Raw genomic sequence first — 18,108 nt, forward strand, 5'->3', positions numbered from 1 at the left:
GGTGGTGAGGGGGGTTAGGGTTGTCTGGTGGCTGGGGGCACAGCTCCTCTACTGTGCCCCCCACAAGAGCGCCTTCCTGGGCCTACCCTGGATGGTGAGGTGTGGTGCTGGCACCGCTGTCCCCTCTGCCAGGCTGGATTTCAGCCTGCGCTGGGCGGAGGGGGTCCCCCAGACCAGCTCCGGGGAAAACTCCGGATGAGCTTCCTGGGCGGACATCACCGCACGCCGGTTGTTGGGGAATCCAGTGGCTCCTGGGGGCCGGTCTGGAAGCTCCTGCCTGGCCTCGTCCAGAGTTCAACCCTGTGCCTCTTCTGTGTGCAGGGTTTGCGGTCTCCTACTGCTATGAGACATCTTAGCTGTGGCCAAGGCGCTGCACTGAGTCCTTTGTAGAATCACAGAGCCTGGGGGTGAGCCTGGGGACTCCCCAACGGACCTGGTCACAGGCTTTCCCCTCTTGGGGAAAGACCCTCCCCTGGGACCTCCCCAGACCCCTGGTGAGGAGGAGGAGGAGGAGAAAGAGGGATCAGACCTGCAGGCTGTTCGCTCAGCCTGGCCTCAGCTCCGGGGGACACATGACCCTGTCCCACAGACCCTCCTTACCTGTGGGAAACTGAGGCCGGGGAAGGGGGATGGGGCTGCCCAAGGGTGCATGGAGACTTCCTACAGACCTGAACCCCCAGCGCCTCTCCAACCTGGCCAGAGGCTCCCTCCCAGCTGGCAAAGGATGGTGAGCTCTCTGCCCTCCCTCCCGAACCCTGAATCCTGCCAGAAGTCAGGTCCCCCAAACCCATAGACCAACACATCCAACCTCCCCTTTCATCCATCCCTCCTCCCTTTGCCTCCTACATTCTTCCTCCTTCATCCCTTCTCTGTCATCTCTCCTTCCTCTTCCTCTCTTCCTCCTCATCCCTCCACCCCTCCATCCCTCCTCTTCCCTCCGCCACTTCTCTTCCTCCTCTCCATCCCTTCACTCCCTCCCTGTCTCCCTCTGTCCTCCATTTCTCCATCATCCTTCCTTCTCCTGCATCTCTTCTCCTTCCTGCGTCTTCCTCCTCATCACTCTATTCCTCTAAGCCTCCTCCATCCCTGCCCCTCCTCCTCCATGTTTCCCTTGCCCATCCTTCTACTGCGTCCACCAGGACGTCCTGCAGGGCCTTCTGGCGTGGTATGGTGTGTGCTCAGTACGGTGTGGGGGGCTGGCCCTGAGCTGTGCTGACCGCCCTCCTAGCCTCTCCTGGCTCCAGCCCACCTGGGCTCCAGCACGGAGGAGCGGTGCTTCAGGGGGACGGAGCTGGGTGGGCTGGGCAGGAGGCCAGCTGGCAGGGCCTGTGAGCTCTGGGGTGGGCTGCCATGAGCACGCGGTGGGAGGTGGTGGAACAGGGAGAGGACCCCCCCACCCCATGCTCCTCTCTTGGATGGACATCGAGCCCCCAAAAGCGGCTGTGTCATAGGAAATCCTAGGTCTGGCGAGGCCAACACAGCAGGAGATGGGTGTCATTGAAGACAGGTTGTCAGGAAGAGGGGCACTCCGCGCACACAGGGCCACACGGGGAAGCCCCTGGTCAGGAGGCAGGGGAGGGCCGCTGTGGGCAGGAGCCTCTCCGGGGTTTCTGGGGGGAGGACCTGGCCAGGGCCGGCTCTGCTGTGTGGGGGCTGCTCCTGGTCCTCTGGCCCCTGGGGGCGAGGAGGGGGCAGGGGAGGAGTGGCCTGGAGTAAGACCCCCATGGAGTTGGGGGGTGGGGCATGGGCTCCGTATTGATTTACATTTGAAAAGGACCCCCCCTTACCTGGGGGAGGAGGAGTGCTTCTGAGGAGGGGTGTGGGGAGGTGAGTAAGTGTCCACCGTATGCCTGTAGGGCAGATGTTAGGGCATCAAGCTGACAAGCCGGATGCCTGGCTAACGCAGGGATGGAGGGAATGGTGTTTTCTGCAGGGGAGGGGTCCCCCAGCATGGCAGTGGGGGGCTGGGGTGTCTCCCTCCTGCCTGGTTCACTCTGAGCTTGAGGCAGGGTGGGCTGCGTGATTCAGCTGCCCAGGCTGGGCTCAGGTCCTCCTCCCCTTCTCCCCTCCCCCACCTCCCCCCCCCCCTTCTATAACACTGAGTGGAAACTGCACTCATCTGATGGCACATCTCTGGCAAGGCCACCACATGTAAGTGTCGTGGTCCCCTTGGGTCGCCCTGGGACACACAGAGCCATGGTGGTCCTAGAATGTGTGGTGCCGGGTTCGATCCCTTGGATCTGTTGGGGACCCGCTCTCTGCTGTGGAAGGAGCTCCCCCTGGTGAATAATGAGCAAGTATGGGGGATGCTTTGAGACTGTGACTTTCTCCCAGTGGTTTCCCCAGCATCTGATGATGCTGCCTGGAGTATGATGGCTTTAGAGTTGCGGATGGTGGGCTTCTAGTCCTGCGGTTCCTCCCCCCTCCCCGTGTTAACTAGCATTTTCTGTAAGAAGGGCTTCCTGTCCTCCACCATACGCTGCTGGGGCCCCAGTTGGCTGGTGGTGGCTGCAGGCTGGTGACGCTTTCTGGCACACGGGGCCCCACGTGACCTTGTCCCGTGTTCACTCAACAAGTCTCCAAGGAATCCTTTTTCCTTTTGCTGGAGAATGGTCCAGAAACAAAATTCAGCCACTGGTCGGAGCCCTTTGCATTTGGGATGATCCATCCTGTCTCCCCAGCTCCTGACATGTCAGCGGGCACGCACGTGGCAGGTGGCTGCATGTGCACGAGCTGGGGCCAGGCTGGCAGAAAGCGCCCACGCTGGCCGGCTGCATGCTGAGGTGCAGGCAAGAGCTCTGGTCTTTGTCCCTCCCTGGAACAGCACTTCAAAACCTTGCAGTTTCCTGCGTGATACGAGCATCCTGTGATATTTGCAAGGACTCCTTTCTCATACCTGAGTTAATGCTGAGGAGGTGGCTCTGGGCTGGGGGTCCTCGATGGCACAGCATAGGGGCCGGTGGCCCGAGGAGCCAGCCATGAGGTTTGAGGGCCGGGGCTGAGTTGGTCAACAATGGCCAGTGGCTTCATCCTAACGTCTGTTAATGAAGCTTCGAGAAGACCTCTGGACACCGAAGCTCAGGGGGCTTCCGGGCTGGTGACGTGAGGGTGTGCTGGGAGGTGGTACAGCCCAGCCCAGCAGGGACACCTGCTCCCACGTCCCCGTCCCCACCTCCAGGGTGGGGTCTTTATTTGGCTGTTGCTGGTCTGTGTCCTTTAAAACAGACTGTGCTTTGGGAGTTCTATGGGTCGTCCTCACAACTTAATGAATCTGTGGGGTTTGTGGGAACTCCTGAATCTGGAGCTAAGTGAGGGTGCAGGTGGCCTCCGGAAATTTTGGGGGGTGGGTGTTTGCAGTCGGGACAGCATGGTGGGAACCCCGGGGCTTAGCTGTGGGGTGCCCGCTGCGTGTCTGGTGGGCATGCACACTTTCCTGGAGGTCCTAACAAGGCTGTCCGAGTGGCGTCGGCACCGAGGCTCCCTATAACCACGCCTGCCCTCCGCACCCGCCACTGGACGGGGTCATGGGCTGCTGTGGAGAGAGGCCACGACGACCTCGGGGCCCCAGCCCTCCCTGCAGGCTCCACTCTGCCCCGGTCCCCATGCCAGCAACGCCTCTCAGCGGGTCCAGGGCTCCAAGGGCCAGGTGCGCAGTCTTGGAGCTCCCGGAGGCCTGTGTGTTTTGTCCCTCCTGGCAGGTGCCCCGGACAGACAGACAGACAGACGTGAAGCCAAGTGGGTTTTTATTAGCAGCAGGTAGGTAGCATCTTGTGCTCTCTGGATCCGAGAGAGAGGGTTTCTTGTCAAGCAGACTTGGGCCGGTCACTCCTGGCAGCCAGGGGCTCCTGGGGAAGCCCCTCACTGAAGGGGTTCCTCTGCAGGGGACACGGAGGCCTCAGAGGCGCGGAACCGACCATGAGGGGGGCAGGGGAGGGAGGGCCGCTCCACACCCATCCCTCCCCAGCCCTCCCCGTGGTGCGCAGGCAGGCACGGTCCCAGGGGCCAGGAGCCACATTTCCTCCTGCATTTGGGAGCCCAGCCGCCTCCCAAGGTGACGTGGCGAGGGCACAGGCCCTGCTCCGGCCGGGCTGGACCACGTCCTGCTGTCCTGTTTGGGCAAGTCTCTTGGGCCTGTGCCTCCTTTGCTTGCCCGACACCCACTCAGCCCAGACCTTCTGCTGCATCGGTGGCCGAGGCCAGGGCGCTGTCCGGGGAGGGTGTGGGGCGCTCACCTGCCTCGGGCTCCAGACACCGCATGGCACAGGCGCTGAGGCAGCACTTCCTGTTGTCCGCGCACTGGTCGTCTCTGGAACACTCGTTGCTCTCCAAACAGGGTGCTGAGATCAGCGGGGCCTGCACGTGGGGGCAGCGGCCTGCCTTCTGCGCGGGAGCTGGGGAGAGAGGGCCGGCCCTTCAGGCCCTGGGACTGCCCTGCAGCTGGTGCCCCGGCCCCCAGCGCCAACGCTGCGCACCCAGAGCCCCCAGGGAGGGGACTGCGGCCTCTGCCTCGCGGAGCTGGGCCTGGGCAACGCTGGGAGGAGGTGGGCGAGCCTCAGTGGTTGGCCGGCAGGGGAACGGGCTCACTGCCGGGTGGAGTTTAGGGGGCTGGGGGGGCGGGTCACTAAGAGGGGTGTGGGTGCCCACTCAGGGTGGACCCTGGACAAAGCTGGCTCCTCCCACCCCCAGACAGGCCTCGGCATGGGGCACAGGGGCCGCGGTGTTACCGATGAAAGGGACCATGCAGGAGCGGCTGCAGGGGCTCCTGGGGCAGCATTTGGTGCCTCGGGGGCAGCTCTCATCCGAGTTGCAGGAGACCGTGCAGGCATCCTCCTCCGAGGAGCTGAGCTCCGGGCACATGGCCTGCCCTGCACACAGGACAGGCAGGTGGGTGGGGGGCCCAGTGGACTGCCTCCACGGAGGCTGCTCGGTTTGGGGGAAGGTAAGGGGGGGCGAGAGTGGGAACCAAGGGGAGTCTGGTCCACAGTACCCTAACTTGCACCCTTTCTTGAAAGGAAAAGAATATGCGGGGTGTGACCTGGGGACAAAAGGGCAGCGCTGGGGTTAAGACCCAGGGGGCCAAGGACAGGCCCACCATGCTCTGGGAGCTGTCCTGCCACAGTCGTCGGGGGACAATGGCCCAGGCCCTGCAGCACGTGGGGTTCTCCAGGCAGTGCCTTGCTCTTTTGCTGTGGGGAACCCCCAGGGGCCAGCCTCCTCCACTCTGCGCCTCCCGACCTGTCACCAACACATCAGGGCCAGCGGTGTGTCAGGGACGCACCTGGAGAAGAGGGAGTTTGGGAGGACCCTCCTGGGCGCCTCCTGAGGGGCGGCAGCTCAGGCCTACCTGGCAAGGTGAGGGCTGGGGCCGGGGCCAGGGCCAGGGCGGCCTCCAGGGCCAGCAGGGCCAGAGTTAGGCTGGCGAGACAGCGCATGGTGGCGGGTGGCAGGCGGGTGGCAGATGGTGGCCTGTGGGCCCCAGGTGCCTTTAAATGCGGCAGTGGGAGGAGGAATGTGGGGGAGGTGCTGGCGCTGGCCCAACTGGCCCAGAGGCTTCCGCCTCGGACAGGCCAGCTGCATCAGGGACACGTTTTAAAAACTTAAAAAAGTCCCTGATAAGGTGCGCCATTTCTCTTCCTTGTGCCTGAAGGGCAGTGGGGTGGGATGGGGGGCCTGGCTGCATTTGTGAAGGTCGTGGGGACAGTAGATCCTGAAAGTTGTCATCACAAGAAAAGGAAATCTGTCACAGTGAGTGCTGGTGGGTGTTAACGAGGTATCATGCTGATCGCGTCCCACGGCTTACAAACATCCAGTCGCCTTATTGCACATCTGAAGTCAATAGCGTATCTTATGTCAATGATTTGTCCAGCACAGTGTTTTCCCTGTGATGCCCCCCCCCCCCCAACGGAGTGCCCGCATCCTGCACTCAGATCCTGGGTGTGGGGGGTGATCTGGAAGGACAGGCTGTGTCTCTTGTGGGGCCTTGTGTCTTCTTTGGAAATTTCTACAAGAACGGCTGCCTGTGTTAGAGCAGCATCGGGCCAGGGACTGTCCCAGCTGTTTCTGCGCAGGGCCGGGCGGCCACCCGGAAGTCCTCTTCCCAGAAGGGCCCACCTATGGCAGGCAGCCAGACCACGTGGCGGTGGTGGCACTCCTGGGGTGGGGAGGGAGCTTCCTCCATCCTTCTTCCCTAAGGGCCTAGGCAGGGAAGGGGCCCCAGGGTGACTGAGGGCCAGTGCCATGTGACCTCAGCCTAGGACAGCAGTCCCCCGAGGCCCTCAGCCTGTGCTCCATGCATTTCCAGATGTTTCAGCCCCAACACTCTTCCACTGGGGCTCAGGTGCCGCCAGCCCCAAGGAGCACCGTGCTGGCCTCGCACCCCCTCAGCAGAGTTCTGGGCCCTCAGCCCAGGCCCCTCCCAGGACGGCCAGCAGCCGAGATCCTGGCCAACGACAGTGACTTGCAGTCTCATGCTGGCAGTTCCCGAAATGTTCCCCCCGGAAGCCTGGGAAAGAGACAGTGCACGGGCCTGAGGATGGAAACTGGGCCCAGGAGGAGAGAGGGGTAGTGAGGCCACGGTCACTCCCTGGCGGGTCCTGCTGGCCTTTCTGTCCCCGCTCTCTGTGCCTCCCCTCCGCCAAGACCGGGGACTCAGTGTCTGCTGCCCTGGCCTCTCCCCTTCCTACACAGGCCTAGGGAAGCTTCCCTCTGGGACGGTTATTGTCTGCTCCTCCAAATCGTAATCTGCTGGGTCAGGGCCCTTGTCCATCACGTTGCTCAGCGTGTCCCCGTATCTGGGCACCTGTGGACGGTTGGGGAGGGGACTGCATCAGGCCTTTCCAGACAGTGGCCCGTGCTCTGGCCAGTGACATCTCACACCTTAGTGCGACCCTCTGACCTGGGGGCTGGAGTCCAAACACGGGTGAGCCTGAACGCCCCTCCGGACAGGGATGGTTTGGGCCCCTGACAGTTGCGTGGCCTCCAGCAGCTCCCCAGAGGGCTGCCTGGAGTTGAGGGCTGGGGTAGGTCCTGGGAATCCGGGCTGGGGGGAGCCCGTCCGCGAGGTGGAGGCCCTCAGACAGGACCTGGCCTTCCCCTGCTCCCCCCAGGCTCTCCTGTCGGGGCCGCGGAGGACTGCAGGAGGCTGGCCAAGGTGCTGGCGGACCTGGGAAGCTTTCTGTGATGCAGGTCAGATTATTTAGAAGACAACCTCTAACCGTTCTGATTAGAAGAGTAACACACGCATTGCAGGAAGCCCGCACATTCAGAACAGCGCGGAGAAGAAATGAAACTCACGCCTTATCTGCGCCCGGGAGCTGTCTCGTCGCCGGCTCGCTCGGGCTTCATCTAGGTTTCCTGCATCTGTCCATCTACCATCCATCCATCCGTCTCATGCTCCCCTACACGTCATAGATGGCCCCCCGTCCCTGCAACGATCTCGGTCACTGGGGCCATGCTGCCCCTGTGGTATAGGCACGTACGCTGAGCCCTCCCCGGGCCCTCCAGGCTTCCAGAAAGCACCATGCTCAGAGGTGGTAGACTCCGTGGTGGTGGAGAGCGGCGTTCACCCGCAGGCGAGCACCACTTGAAACATTTCCTCACCTGCGAAGGGAGCCTTTTGTGCGGCAGCCATGGGGCTGGGCCACACTGCTCTCTGAGCTCGGGGTCTCACGGGCGGGGGAGCGGAGGTCCCCGCCTGGAGTCACGAGCCGTGGCCTGGAGGGGACGCACGGCCCACAGGCCTGGGGGGTGAGAACAGGGCAAGAGGTGTTGGCGGAAGAAGCGTGGGGGCAGGGGCCCTTCTGCCTTCACAGTCCTGAGGGCAGGTGGAGAAAACAGAGGTTTCCAGGAATGATGTTGTCTTGAGCTCTCCAGCCCCGGGGCAGGGACGTGTGCCGCTTCTTGGCGTGGGGATGCGCCTGGGGATGCTTGCTGGCCCCGCGGGCCTAGCCTCAGCCCATCTTCTTCCAAGATAGGCAGGGCTTCCTGCTTCCCAGTAGCCCCTGAAAGTCAGGAGAGGTGGGGAAACTGAGGCCCCACTGTGATCACTTGGACATCATGGCCTTTGTGGGCTAAGCACACAGTATCCCCACTGGTCCTACGGGTCAGCTGGGTTGGGGTTTCCTCCAGCTCTCAAGGTGGAGACAGGGCTGGGGGGGCATTGTATACACTTGCCCCTCTTTGTGGGGAGCATCATGGCCCCTGAGTGGGGGTCTTGAGCTCAGTCCACATCACCAGGGGTCACAACCCCTGGGTGAGGGTCCTGTCCCCATCACCAGGTATCACAACTCCCGGATGAAGGTCACGTCTCCATCATCAGGTGTCACGACCCCTGGGTGGAGGTTCTGTCTCCATCACTGGTGTCACGACCCCTGGGTGGGGTTCAGTCCTCAGCCCTCCTCATCGGGGCTCTTAGGCCCAAGGACCCTTCCACACCCCAGTCTCACTGAGTCATGCCCCTGCACACAGTGGCTACACCTCCTGCCTCTCGCTCCTCTCTGGAAAGTTCTCTCCTACCCACAGTCTCTCAAGGCATCTCCTGTGCAGGGCTCCTTGGTTGGTTGGATGTCCAGGGTGAGGGGTGGGTGGCGGGAGCTGCTGGGTGGAACTTGGGCAGGAAGGCAGGTGTAGGGCTGGCGGTGTGGCTGGGGCCACCCCCGGATGAGGTGTGGCCCTCGGCCCCAGGGGAAGCACCGATGCAGGCGTCCCACCACCTGGAGGCCTGCAGGAGAGGGCGGGAGGTGCCCTCAGTCCAGGGGCCACGACTAGCGGTGTTGCTGGGCACAGAGAAACGGGGTCTTCTGGGGGGCAGCAGATATCCAAGTCACTGAAGGGGGAGGGGCTGGGAGGCTGCAGGGTCAGGACCGCAGGACGCCGTGGGGCCGGTACCGGGTCGGGTGTGGGGGGGGCTGACCAATGGATTTCACAAAGGCCGTCCGCTGGCCAACGGGGGAGCCCTGGACAGCCCACTGCCCATTCTAGTGAGAAGGGACCAGGGTGGTGGGGGTCCTGGACAGAGGAGAGCGGCCCAGCCCCCTGATCAGGGGCCCAGCCAGGCCGTGGCGGGAGCGCAGAGGGGAGGGGACCTGCTGTCTGGTGTCTGCCCTCACCCTCAGACTCCCTGCCCTGGCGGCATGTCCTGCTTCAGAGCCAGCCGGGGCAGAGAGGTAGCACACAGCGGGCCCGCCGCGGGAGGAGCCCTCCCACCAGCCCGGGGAGCCAGAGGGGCTGAGGTGTGGATTTGGAACAGGCCCTGGCGGGACCCCAGGGCCAGGCCAATGGCCACGTCATCACAGCTCACCTGAGATGGCGAGGGTGTGAGGGTGCCCACACTGGCTCAGAGGCTCCCAGGGCCCAGGGCAGGGGTGAGGGTTGGAGAAGCCCTTGGACTTCCTCTCCAGCAGACGCTGAGCTGGGGGGGGGGGCTCCAGCAGAGGAAATTGTGCTTCCCTTGACAATCTCGCAGCCTCGTCCCCTCCCCTGGCATTTAAAAATCTCATTTTCCTTCCCAACGTTCAGAGAATGGGAGACTTTCTGTTAAAATCTGCTTTCTGGTGGGGGGCGCCTGGGTGGCACAGTCATTAAGCGTCTGCCTTCGGCTCAGGGCGTGATCCCAGCGTTATGGGATCCAGCCCCACATCAGGCTCTTCCGCTGGGAGCCTGCCCCTTCCTCTCCCACTCCCCCTGCTTGTGTTCCCTCTCTCACTGGCTGTCTCTGTCAAATAAATAAATAAAATCTTTAAAAAAAAAATCTGCTTTCTGATGGGGACACGGGAAGGCCTACCGGGCAAGGGGCACAGGCGTGTGTCCACGGCAAGGGCGTCCCCGTCGCTTGGGTGGGCAGATGCCCGGAGGCAGGCAGGGGAGGGGAAGGCTTCCTGGTGGAGGGGGCGCAGAGCTGGTGGGGGCTGCAGGCCTGGGGGGCTGGAGGGGCTAAGGAGAGGCGGGGTGTCCCGTGTGATCTGTATATGTGTATCTGTACATTGATACGCACGGAGTTCAAGTACACGCGGATCCGCGTGCGCATGTGTGTGTGTTTATGTGTAGACTGTTTATATCAGTACAAATGTATCTACATCTATGTGCAGCCCCTTAGTGCCCAGTGCACTTTCCAGAATGACCAGGGAGTTCTTTTCCTCTGCAGCGGCCTCCTGGGAAGGATCTGGACTCCGTCTCCGGGCCTGGCCAGACCCCAGACTCTGGCCGGCCCTGAGATGCACGGCTGGCAGGGGGCCCTCGGCCTGTGCTCCAGACGTGCTGTTACAGCTTTAACAGCACAGAAAGGCGGGTCCTGGGGTCTACACCAGTGCACTCGGAGCCGACCAGTCCCCCACCTGGGGCCAAGGGACCGTGATGGGAAAGTGACGTAAGGCGTGTCAGCCCAGGGCTGAGGTGGGGTCCCCCCACCCCACACCTGTCGACCACGGCTTAGAGGCCAGCCGGGTGCAGCCAGGGCTGCCCAGGGCTCCTTCCTGGTTGGAAGCAACGAAAACGCTGTCCTCTGGCCAAGGCCCGAGAGGCAGGAGGTGGACATGGGCTCGGTGTGCAGGGCTTCCTGGGGCTGCCAAAGCCTGCCTAGGGGCCCGTGCGGACGTGGCCACTTATCCCCTGCAGGTCCGAGAGACGTGGACCAGTCCTTGTTTAAGCGGAAGCCATCAGTACACCTCTCTTGACAATCGGCGGAGTGACTTCGTGGAAAATTAGCAGGTACGTGGAAATACTCGGTTCCAGGGTCACCCACCAGGACCGCCCTGACGTCGACGGGCACACACACCAACAGCAGGGCGCACGTTCTCTTCAAGCACCCACACCCCAAGATGGGCTCATCCTGGCCACAGAGCGAGTGAAGCCACGGAGTGTTTTCCATGACCACAGGGAATTACAGTAGAAATTAATAACAGAAAATAATAGGAAAGGCCCCCAAACTCTTGGCAACTAAACAACTCGCTTCTAAATAATCCGCGGGTCAAAAGGAAGCCCCAGGGACCCGGAAGGACCACTGGAACTGGATGACGAGGGAGATCCGGCATATTCCAACCTGGGGGCGTGGCCAAGGCGGTGCTGGCGCTGGAAATGGGGAAAGGCTCTTGTCAGTCCTCTGAGCGCTCCCCTGAAGGAGCCGAGAAAGGAAGAAGGAAGAGCAAACAAAGGAAAGGAATAATAAAGATAAAGGTAGAAATCAATAAATCCGGCACAGAAACACAGAGAAAAATGAACGAAGCGAAGTCCCCCACAGGCTCTGGGTTTGGGAAGATCAATACCATTGATAAACTGCTAACAAGGAAAAGGCGGGAGACAAAGGGGCAGCATCTGTGCTGAAAGTGGGGATGTGGCCCGGGAGGGTGGTGGGGGAATCCCGGGGACAGATGGCTCCTCCTTTCACGGCCCCTGTGACACCTTGGACAGAAGGGACCGGCTTCCCAACCACACTGGCTGACCTCACCCAGGACCAAGCAATTAGGGAACTGAGCTTGTAGATGAAAATTCCTGAAAAAGAAACCTCCAGGCCCAGAGGGATTCACTGGTTACATGTCCCAAACATGTAAGGAAGATTTAAGAACCAATCTCCACAATCAGTTCTAGAAAATGGAACAGGAGGGAGCCCTTCCCAACTCATGTTATACCAGCAGTATTACACTGAGCCCACCCAAATCTCACAGAGTCAGCAAAGCACGCATACACGCAGACATGTGGACACACAGACACACAGACATATGGACACACAGATATGCAGACACACAGACATATGGACACACAGACATACGGACACACAGACAGACACACAGGCACAGACACATGGAGAGACAGAGAGGCACACACAGACGCACACAGACACACAGACAGAGACAGAGAGACAGAGAGACACAGGCACACAGACATACGGACAACAGACACACACATAGACACACAAACATATGGACACACAGACAGACACACAGACACAGACATATGGACAGACACACAGACACAGACACATAGACACACAGACAGACACACAGATAGATGGACACACACACAGATAGACGGACACACAGACACACAGACAGATACACAGACATACACAGACACACAGACACACTGACATAGGGACACACGGATACATAGAGAGACGCAGACACACACAGACCACAGACATATGGACACACACAGACATACACAGACACAGACACACACACAGACACACAAACAGAGACATACAGAGACAGAGACACACAGACAGACACACAGACTCAGACACACGACACACAACACAGACAGACACAGAGACAAACAGACACAGACAGACGCAAAGACACAGACACACAGACACACACACACAGACACAGACAAACAGGCAGACACACACACGGACACACAGACACAGAAGTCCTCGACGAGCATGGGCAGGAACTCAGTCCTGTGTACAAAGAACTACACAGCATGAGCACGTGGGGCGTGTTCCCGGGGTCCGAGGCTGGTTCAGCGTGTGAAAACCAATTGGCGTACTCTACTCTATACAGAGTATAAAGAAGAAACATCAGGATAAACACTCTCAGAAAGTTAGGAATAGAAGGGAATTTCCTTGGCTTGATAACATCTATAATGCCGTTCCTGTGAAAATCCCAGGGAGATTCTTAGTAGTCATGGTCAAGGTCATTGTAAAATTTTACGTTGGAAGGCAAAGGGACCTGAGTAGCTAAAAGGACTTGGGGGAAGAATAAGAAGGGAGAAAGCCACGTGCTTGGTGAAGGATGTCTGTGGCTGTAGCAGTCAGGATGGTGCGGGACAGGCAAAGGGACAGACACCCGGGACGGTGGGATGGAACACGGTGTCCACCCGTAGCCCCACACAGACAATGGATTGTTGGACACAGATGCAAAGCCAATTCAGCGGTAAGGAAGTGTCATCTTTCTGGCTGATGGTGCCGGAACAATTGGGCATCCATAGGCGAAAGAGTGAACTTTGACCTAAACGTCACACCCTATAGAAAAACTAACCCCACATGGCTCACGGGGGGCAGCATGATGAAGGACCCATGGGATCTCTCCGGATTGCAAATAAAAAGTTGAAAATGTAATAAAAATCCCAACAAAAATGAAACCTGAAGGAAAGACATTCAAGACCTAAAACGTGGAAAAATACGTTATGTTCATAGATCAAAAGATTTAATCATTGTGGATGTTCCTTGTTCCCAAATTGATTTCCAGAGTCAGCACAATCCTGGTGAAAATCCTGAGGTTAATCTTGAGCCCCCCGGGAGAAGAGAGTTCTGACGTTCTTGAAGGACCCCTGCCTGAGGGCTTTGCGGAGTCCTGCATCAGGACTAAACCATGGTGTATGGCTCCTTTATTGTGGGGCTAAATTTGGTTTACAAATATTTAGTGGAGAATTTTTGTTGAATTTTAGTTGAGGTTTTGATAAATCTATATTCACCAGGGATATTGGTCTGTAGGTTTTTTTCCCCTTGTAGTGTCCTTGCTTGGCTTTGGTATCAGAGTGAGTCTGCCCTCGTAAAATGAGTTTGGGAGTGTTCTTCCCTTTTCAATTTTTTGGAAGAGTTAGAGAGATTGGTATTAATTCTTTTTTTTTTTTTTAAGATTTATATATTTATTTTAGAGAGAGAGAGAGAGTACTCATGAATGGGAAGAAGGGGAGAGAGAATCTCAAGCAGACTCCGTGCTGAGCTTGGAGCTGGACACGGGGTTCGATCCCACGGCTCTGAGATCATGATGTGAGCTGAAATCAAGAGTGGGACGCTTAACCGCCTGAGCCTCCCAGACACCCCAACAATATAGTATTTGTTAATTAGAGTACGTACATTGCTTTTTTTAGACACAATGCTGTTGCACGCTGATAGACCACAGGGTCGTAAAAACATCACTTTTATAGGCATGGGGAAACCAAACAATTCACTTGACTTGCTTCATTGCAATACTCACTTTATTGCAGTGCTCTGGACGTAATACCTGTATTTTGATTAACTAGGCAAATGGCAAGTTGGGAAAATTGTGGGTGTTTTTTTTTTTTTTTTGTAGTGTCATGTTGCCTTGATTTTTCATGTTTCTTGAAGTTTTGTGCTACCGTCTTCAAAAGGGAAAGGGCAGTCACGACCTGCAGTCGTTACTGACTGTCTTCACCGACTGACTCCCGGAGAGACATACCTTTCTGACTCTGTTAGGGATTCTCAGGCTTTCTCACACCTGTGGACACACCTCCTCCCCGCTCCTTGCCCCCACCCGTGGCAGAATTTATTAGCTTGCCCGCTTTCCCTCTACCTGCCAAGTCAAGCCCTGTGCCCCCAGCCTCTCCTTTGCTTTCCCAGAGGGTGCTAAACCTTGTTTGGGTCTCTCCCTGGCCCGCGAATCTGGGCTGGCTTTCTGGGCATGCCCACTAGCTGTCTGCAAGAGCTCTCTCTCGCCCCTGTTGGGGGCTCGGGAATGGGCACAGGTTGCTGTCCATGGTGTGTGTGTGTGTGTGTGTGTGTGTGTGTGTGTGTGCGCGTGTGCATGTGTGCGTGTCCGTGTGTGCGTGTGCATGTGTGTGTGTGGCACATGGAGTGCTGGGGCTGCCCTGGGCCCAGGCAAAGGTGAGGGAGACTCCTTCCAGGTCCCTTGGCATTTGGTGTTGGTGACAGACCGGCTGAGCGGCTGAGTCCTCAGAGGTGTGGGGCGGTTTCCTGCTCAGCAGCCTTTGGTCCCCGGGTCAGCAGCCTGGGTGGGGGCCTGGCTTCTCAAACCAGCTTTCCTCGGTCTTGGAGCACAGTGGGGTTTCACAGGCTCCTGGCTGGACCCCACAGCCCCTTGAAACCACTGTTGTCTGTGGCCGCATGCCACGTTGCTTTTGTCGAGGGGGACATGAGTGAGGGATGTCCTGTTTGGTCACCTTTGGGACGTCATCCAGACTTTACTCTTCAATGCAGGACAAGGACTCCTGCCTCCTGTTTTGAGGACTCAACGAGCTTTCCAAGGGGGCATGTTCCCCAGACATGGCTCTCAGCCTCACCCATCTTACTGGAGATCGCACGGCTCTGCCCTCCTGTTGCTGTCTGTGTGCCTCAGGTCCCAGGGGAAGACCCTCGTAAGTCCCCCCAGGAGCCTGGGAGGCCGACCTCAGCAGGTCATGCTGTTGGCAGGATCTCCTTCCTATGCACTGTTGGGGTTAGAGGTTTGAAGCTGACTTGATTTTTTAGGAACTGTGCAATATTCATCAGCATTCGACCAGGAGCCCCATCCCCCACCAGTGAGGGGGGCGTCTCCGTGGTAGAGGCCCCTCACCTTGCTTCTCTCTCTCCTCCTGCCCCGGTGGTCAGCTCTGCCCTGTCGGCTCCATGGGTGCTCCTCATGCCAGCCCTCTGTTTTTCTCAAGCTTCTCCTCTTCTGGATCTCACACGGCTGAGTCCACGCAGCTCTTATCTCCCGGGCCAACACTGAGTGCATAGCCACCCAGGCAGCCCACCCTGGCCGTGGGGAGCATTGCGCTGTCTGACCCCACAGCAGCCCCTCGAGGGGCATCGTCCACTGTCTGCTACAAGGAGACAGGCGTGGAGAGGAAGACACGGGAGTCAGGGTCTGAAACAAGGTGTCCAACTTCAAAAACAGCAACTACCTTCTTAAAATTTTTCACACAGATTGCTTGTTGAAATTGTCCTGCCCTGCCTTGGTTACGATTTATGGTGAGGCTCACAGGGGTAGTGAGGAGACTATCCGTGGGCACGGGCATGCCGTACCAACGTTGGGCCCCTTGGTTGCTAGAAGTCCCTGTAGAAACTTTGAGCAAGAAGGAAGGGGGCCACGAGGGTGGGTGTGCCAGACGGCTGTAGGCGGGGATACCATCGAGACGCAACTTCAGGGTCCCACAGTGTCAGGTTCCTATCTCCTGGCCAAGAAATGTTATTCTGTGAGCATATAACAGTGACTTCATTCCTCAGGGAAGGATGCTTATTGGCCAAGACACGTAATCGACTCTTCCAGCAGCAGATCAATGTCCCATCAAAATAACCACCGCCAGAACAGAACGCAGTCCGACACCAGGGTGGTTAGTGTGGTTTCCCAGGAGACGGAGCCACGTGGAAAACCAAATGGCAACTGGAACCCTGGCTGCGTGGCGTTTAGTCAGAGATGTGATGGCCTCAGGCTGGCACATGCGCATCCCGGCGGCGTGGGACTGTGAGCTCCAGGTCCCTGTCTCAGCAGACTTGGACAGACACCTCACTGCCAACGCTCCTGGGTGCCTGGGTGCGCGGCTTCTTCTCTTCCTCCTCCCCCTCGCCCTCCTTCTCCTCTCCTCCCCCTCATCCTCCTTCTCCTCCCCTCCCTCCCCCTCCTGCCCTTCTCCCTTCCCCTCCTCCCTCCTCCGTTCCCCCTCCTGTACCTCCCCTCCTCTCCCTCCTCCCTTCCCCTCCTCCCCCTTCCTCCTCTTCTTCCTCTCTCCCTCTTCCTCCCCCTACTCTCTCCTCCCTTCCCCTCTCCTCCTCCCCCTACTCTCCCTCTCCCTCCTCCCTTCCCCCTCCTGTACCTCCCCCTCCTCTCCCTCCTCCCTTCCCCTCCTCCCCCTTCCTCCTCTTCCTCCTCTCCCCCTCCTGTACCTCCCCCTCCTCTTCCTCCTCCCTTCCCCTCCTCCCCCTTCCTCCTCTTCCTCCTCTCCCCCTCCTCTCCCTCCTCCCTTCCCCTCTCCTCCTCCCCCTACTCTCCCTCTCCCTCCTCCCTTCCCCCTCCTGTACCTCCCTCTCCTCTCCCTTCTCTCTTCACCTCCCTCCCCCCTTCCCCTCCTCCACTTTATATTTCCTTGCTTTGCAGAGGGTTTCCACCCTGTGAATCTCTTTATTCTGTGTTGCAATCATCAAGTATTAACTTTAGAAAAGGGTTCTACAATAACCAAGTGGTAAAATGATCATAACAAATCAAGTAAAAAAAAATCTGGCATCTTCCCTGTTATTTAATTTTACATGAATCTCGTTTAAAACATTAAAAAGCAGTTTGCACGGCCAAATGAGATTCTTTCTTTCTAAAATAAGTTTGCAAGAGATGGTATCTATTTCCTTTCGATTCACTTCATTTCTGTTTTTCCCTGAAATGATGTGTATTATTTCTATGAATGGGGGAAAACACAAACAAAAAATAGGGATGTCACCTGTGCTCCCTGAGTGGGGCCTGTGGACTGGCCAGGGACGCTCTGTGTGCTGGCCTTCAGCCTTCAGCCCCAGCATGTGCTCACCCAGCTATGTTACCACCTGATGGCCCAGCTGCTCCACAGACCGTTGAGGCCAAGGACCTGTTTCCTCCAGGCTTCTAGGGGTATTTCCGGTGATGTCTCTGTGCTTTCTCTGGCTGCCTCTGGGCTCTCTCTGCTCTACCTCTGGCTATCTCTTGCTGTCTCTGTGCTCTCTCTGAGCTGTCTCTGGCTGTGCACTGTCTCTGACTGTATCTGGGCTGTCTCCGTGCTATGTTTGCGCTGTCTCTGACTGTCTGTGTGCTGTCTCTGTGCTATCTCTGGGCTGTCCCAGCTCCCTTGCACCAGCCCCACTGGGTCACCCGCATCTCCGCACAGATTGTGGGGTATGCCCTGGTGATCTGGGCAAGGCGCCCCCTGAACCTCTGCAGTGGGGGAAGGTGTGCAAACCAGGAGCTGTGTTCTAAATTTGCTGAGCTGCAGTTATTCAGATCAACAGTGGCTCCATCGAGGGGTCCTTAGGGCTGCAGGAGGGACACCAGAGGGGGACCTGCAGGGAGGAGGAGCCACCCTTGCCTTCGCTCGCTTGGGGTGGGGTCATTCCTTCCTCTGAGGCCTGAGCACCTGCCCAGGGAGGCCCTGCGCACCTGCAAGGCACCAGTGTGGCCAGCCCGTCGCTGCGGCGATGGTGGCGGGTCCTAGCAGTGTGCCTGTTGCCCCCCACATTTCCTCCGCACCTGGTACTGCATGCAGACCCCAAGATAGTCAGAAGTGAAATTCACAGTGAGGTCCTCGGGTGACTGCCAGAGCCAAGGAGTTGGACCCTGCGGTTGCCTGCCCCTTCCCCAGAGCCAACTTCCCCCTGGATCTGGGCACCGGGTTTTTGGGGGGCTCTGTGGTCGGTCCGGTCCGTGCACCTGAGTGTCCACCTGCGCCCTGAACTTGCAGATCCCACGGCGCTCC

At 58.6% G+C, this 18,108-nt stretch overlaps 1 protein-coding gene across 1 annotated transcript; it reads right to left on the bottom strand.

Annotated features, from left to right (window-relative positions):
* Positions 1-4,161: 4,161 nt before the first annotated feature.
* LOC148110441 (whey acidic protein-like) lies at positions 4,162-5,441 on the bottom strand. The gene is made up of 3 exons (XM_087860640.1): positions 5,345-5,441; positions 4,725-4,865; positions 4,162-4,391 (listed from the first exon to the last, which is right to left on the bottom strand). Exons 1-3 carry the CDS (start codon positions 5,430-5,432, stop codon positions 4,162-4,164), a joined length of 459 nt encoding a protein of 152 aa, XP_087716766.1. The 5' UTR covers positions 5,433-5,441.
* Between the last annotated feature and the right edge of the window lie 12,667 nt (positions 5,442-18,108).

This window comes from Ursus americanus, chromosome 3, assembly GCF_024610735.1.
Source record: "Ursus americanus isolate L20-20 chromosome 3, mUrsAme1.1.p, whole genome shotgun sequence".
Classification (NCBI taxonomy): Eukaryota; Metazoa; Chordata; class Mammalia; order Carnivora; family Ursidae; genus Ursus; species Ursus americanus.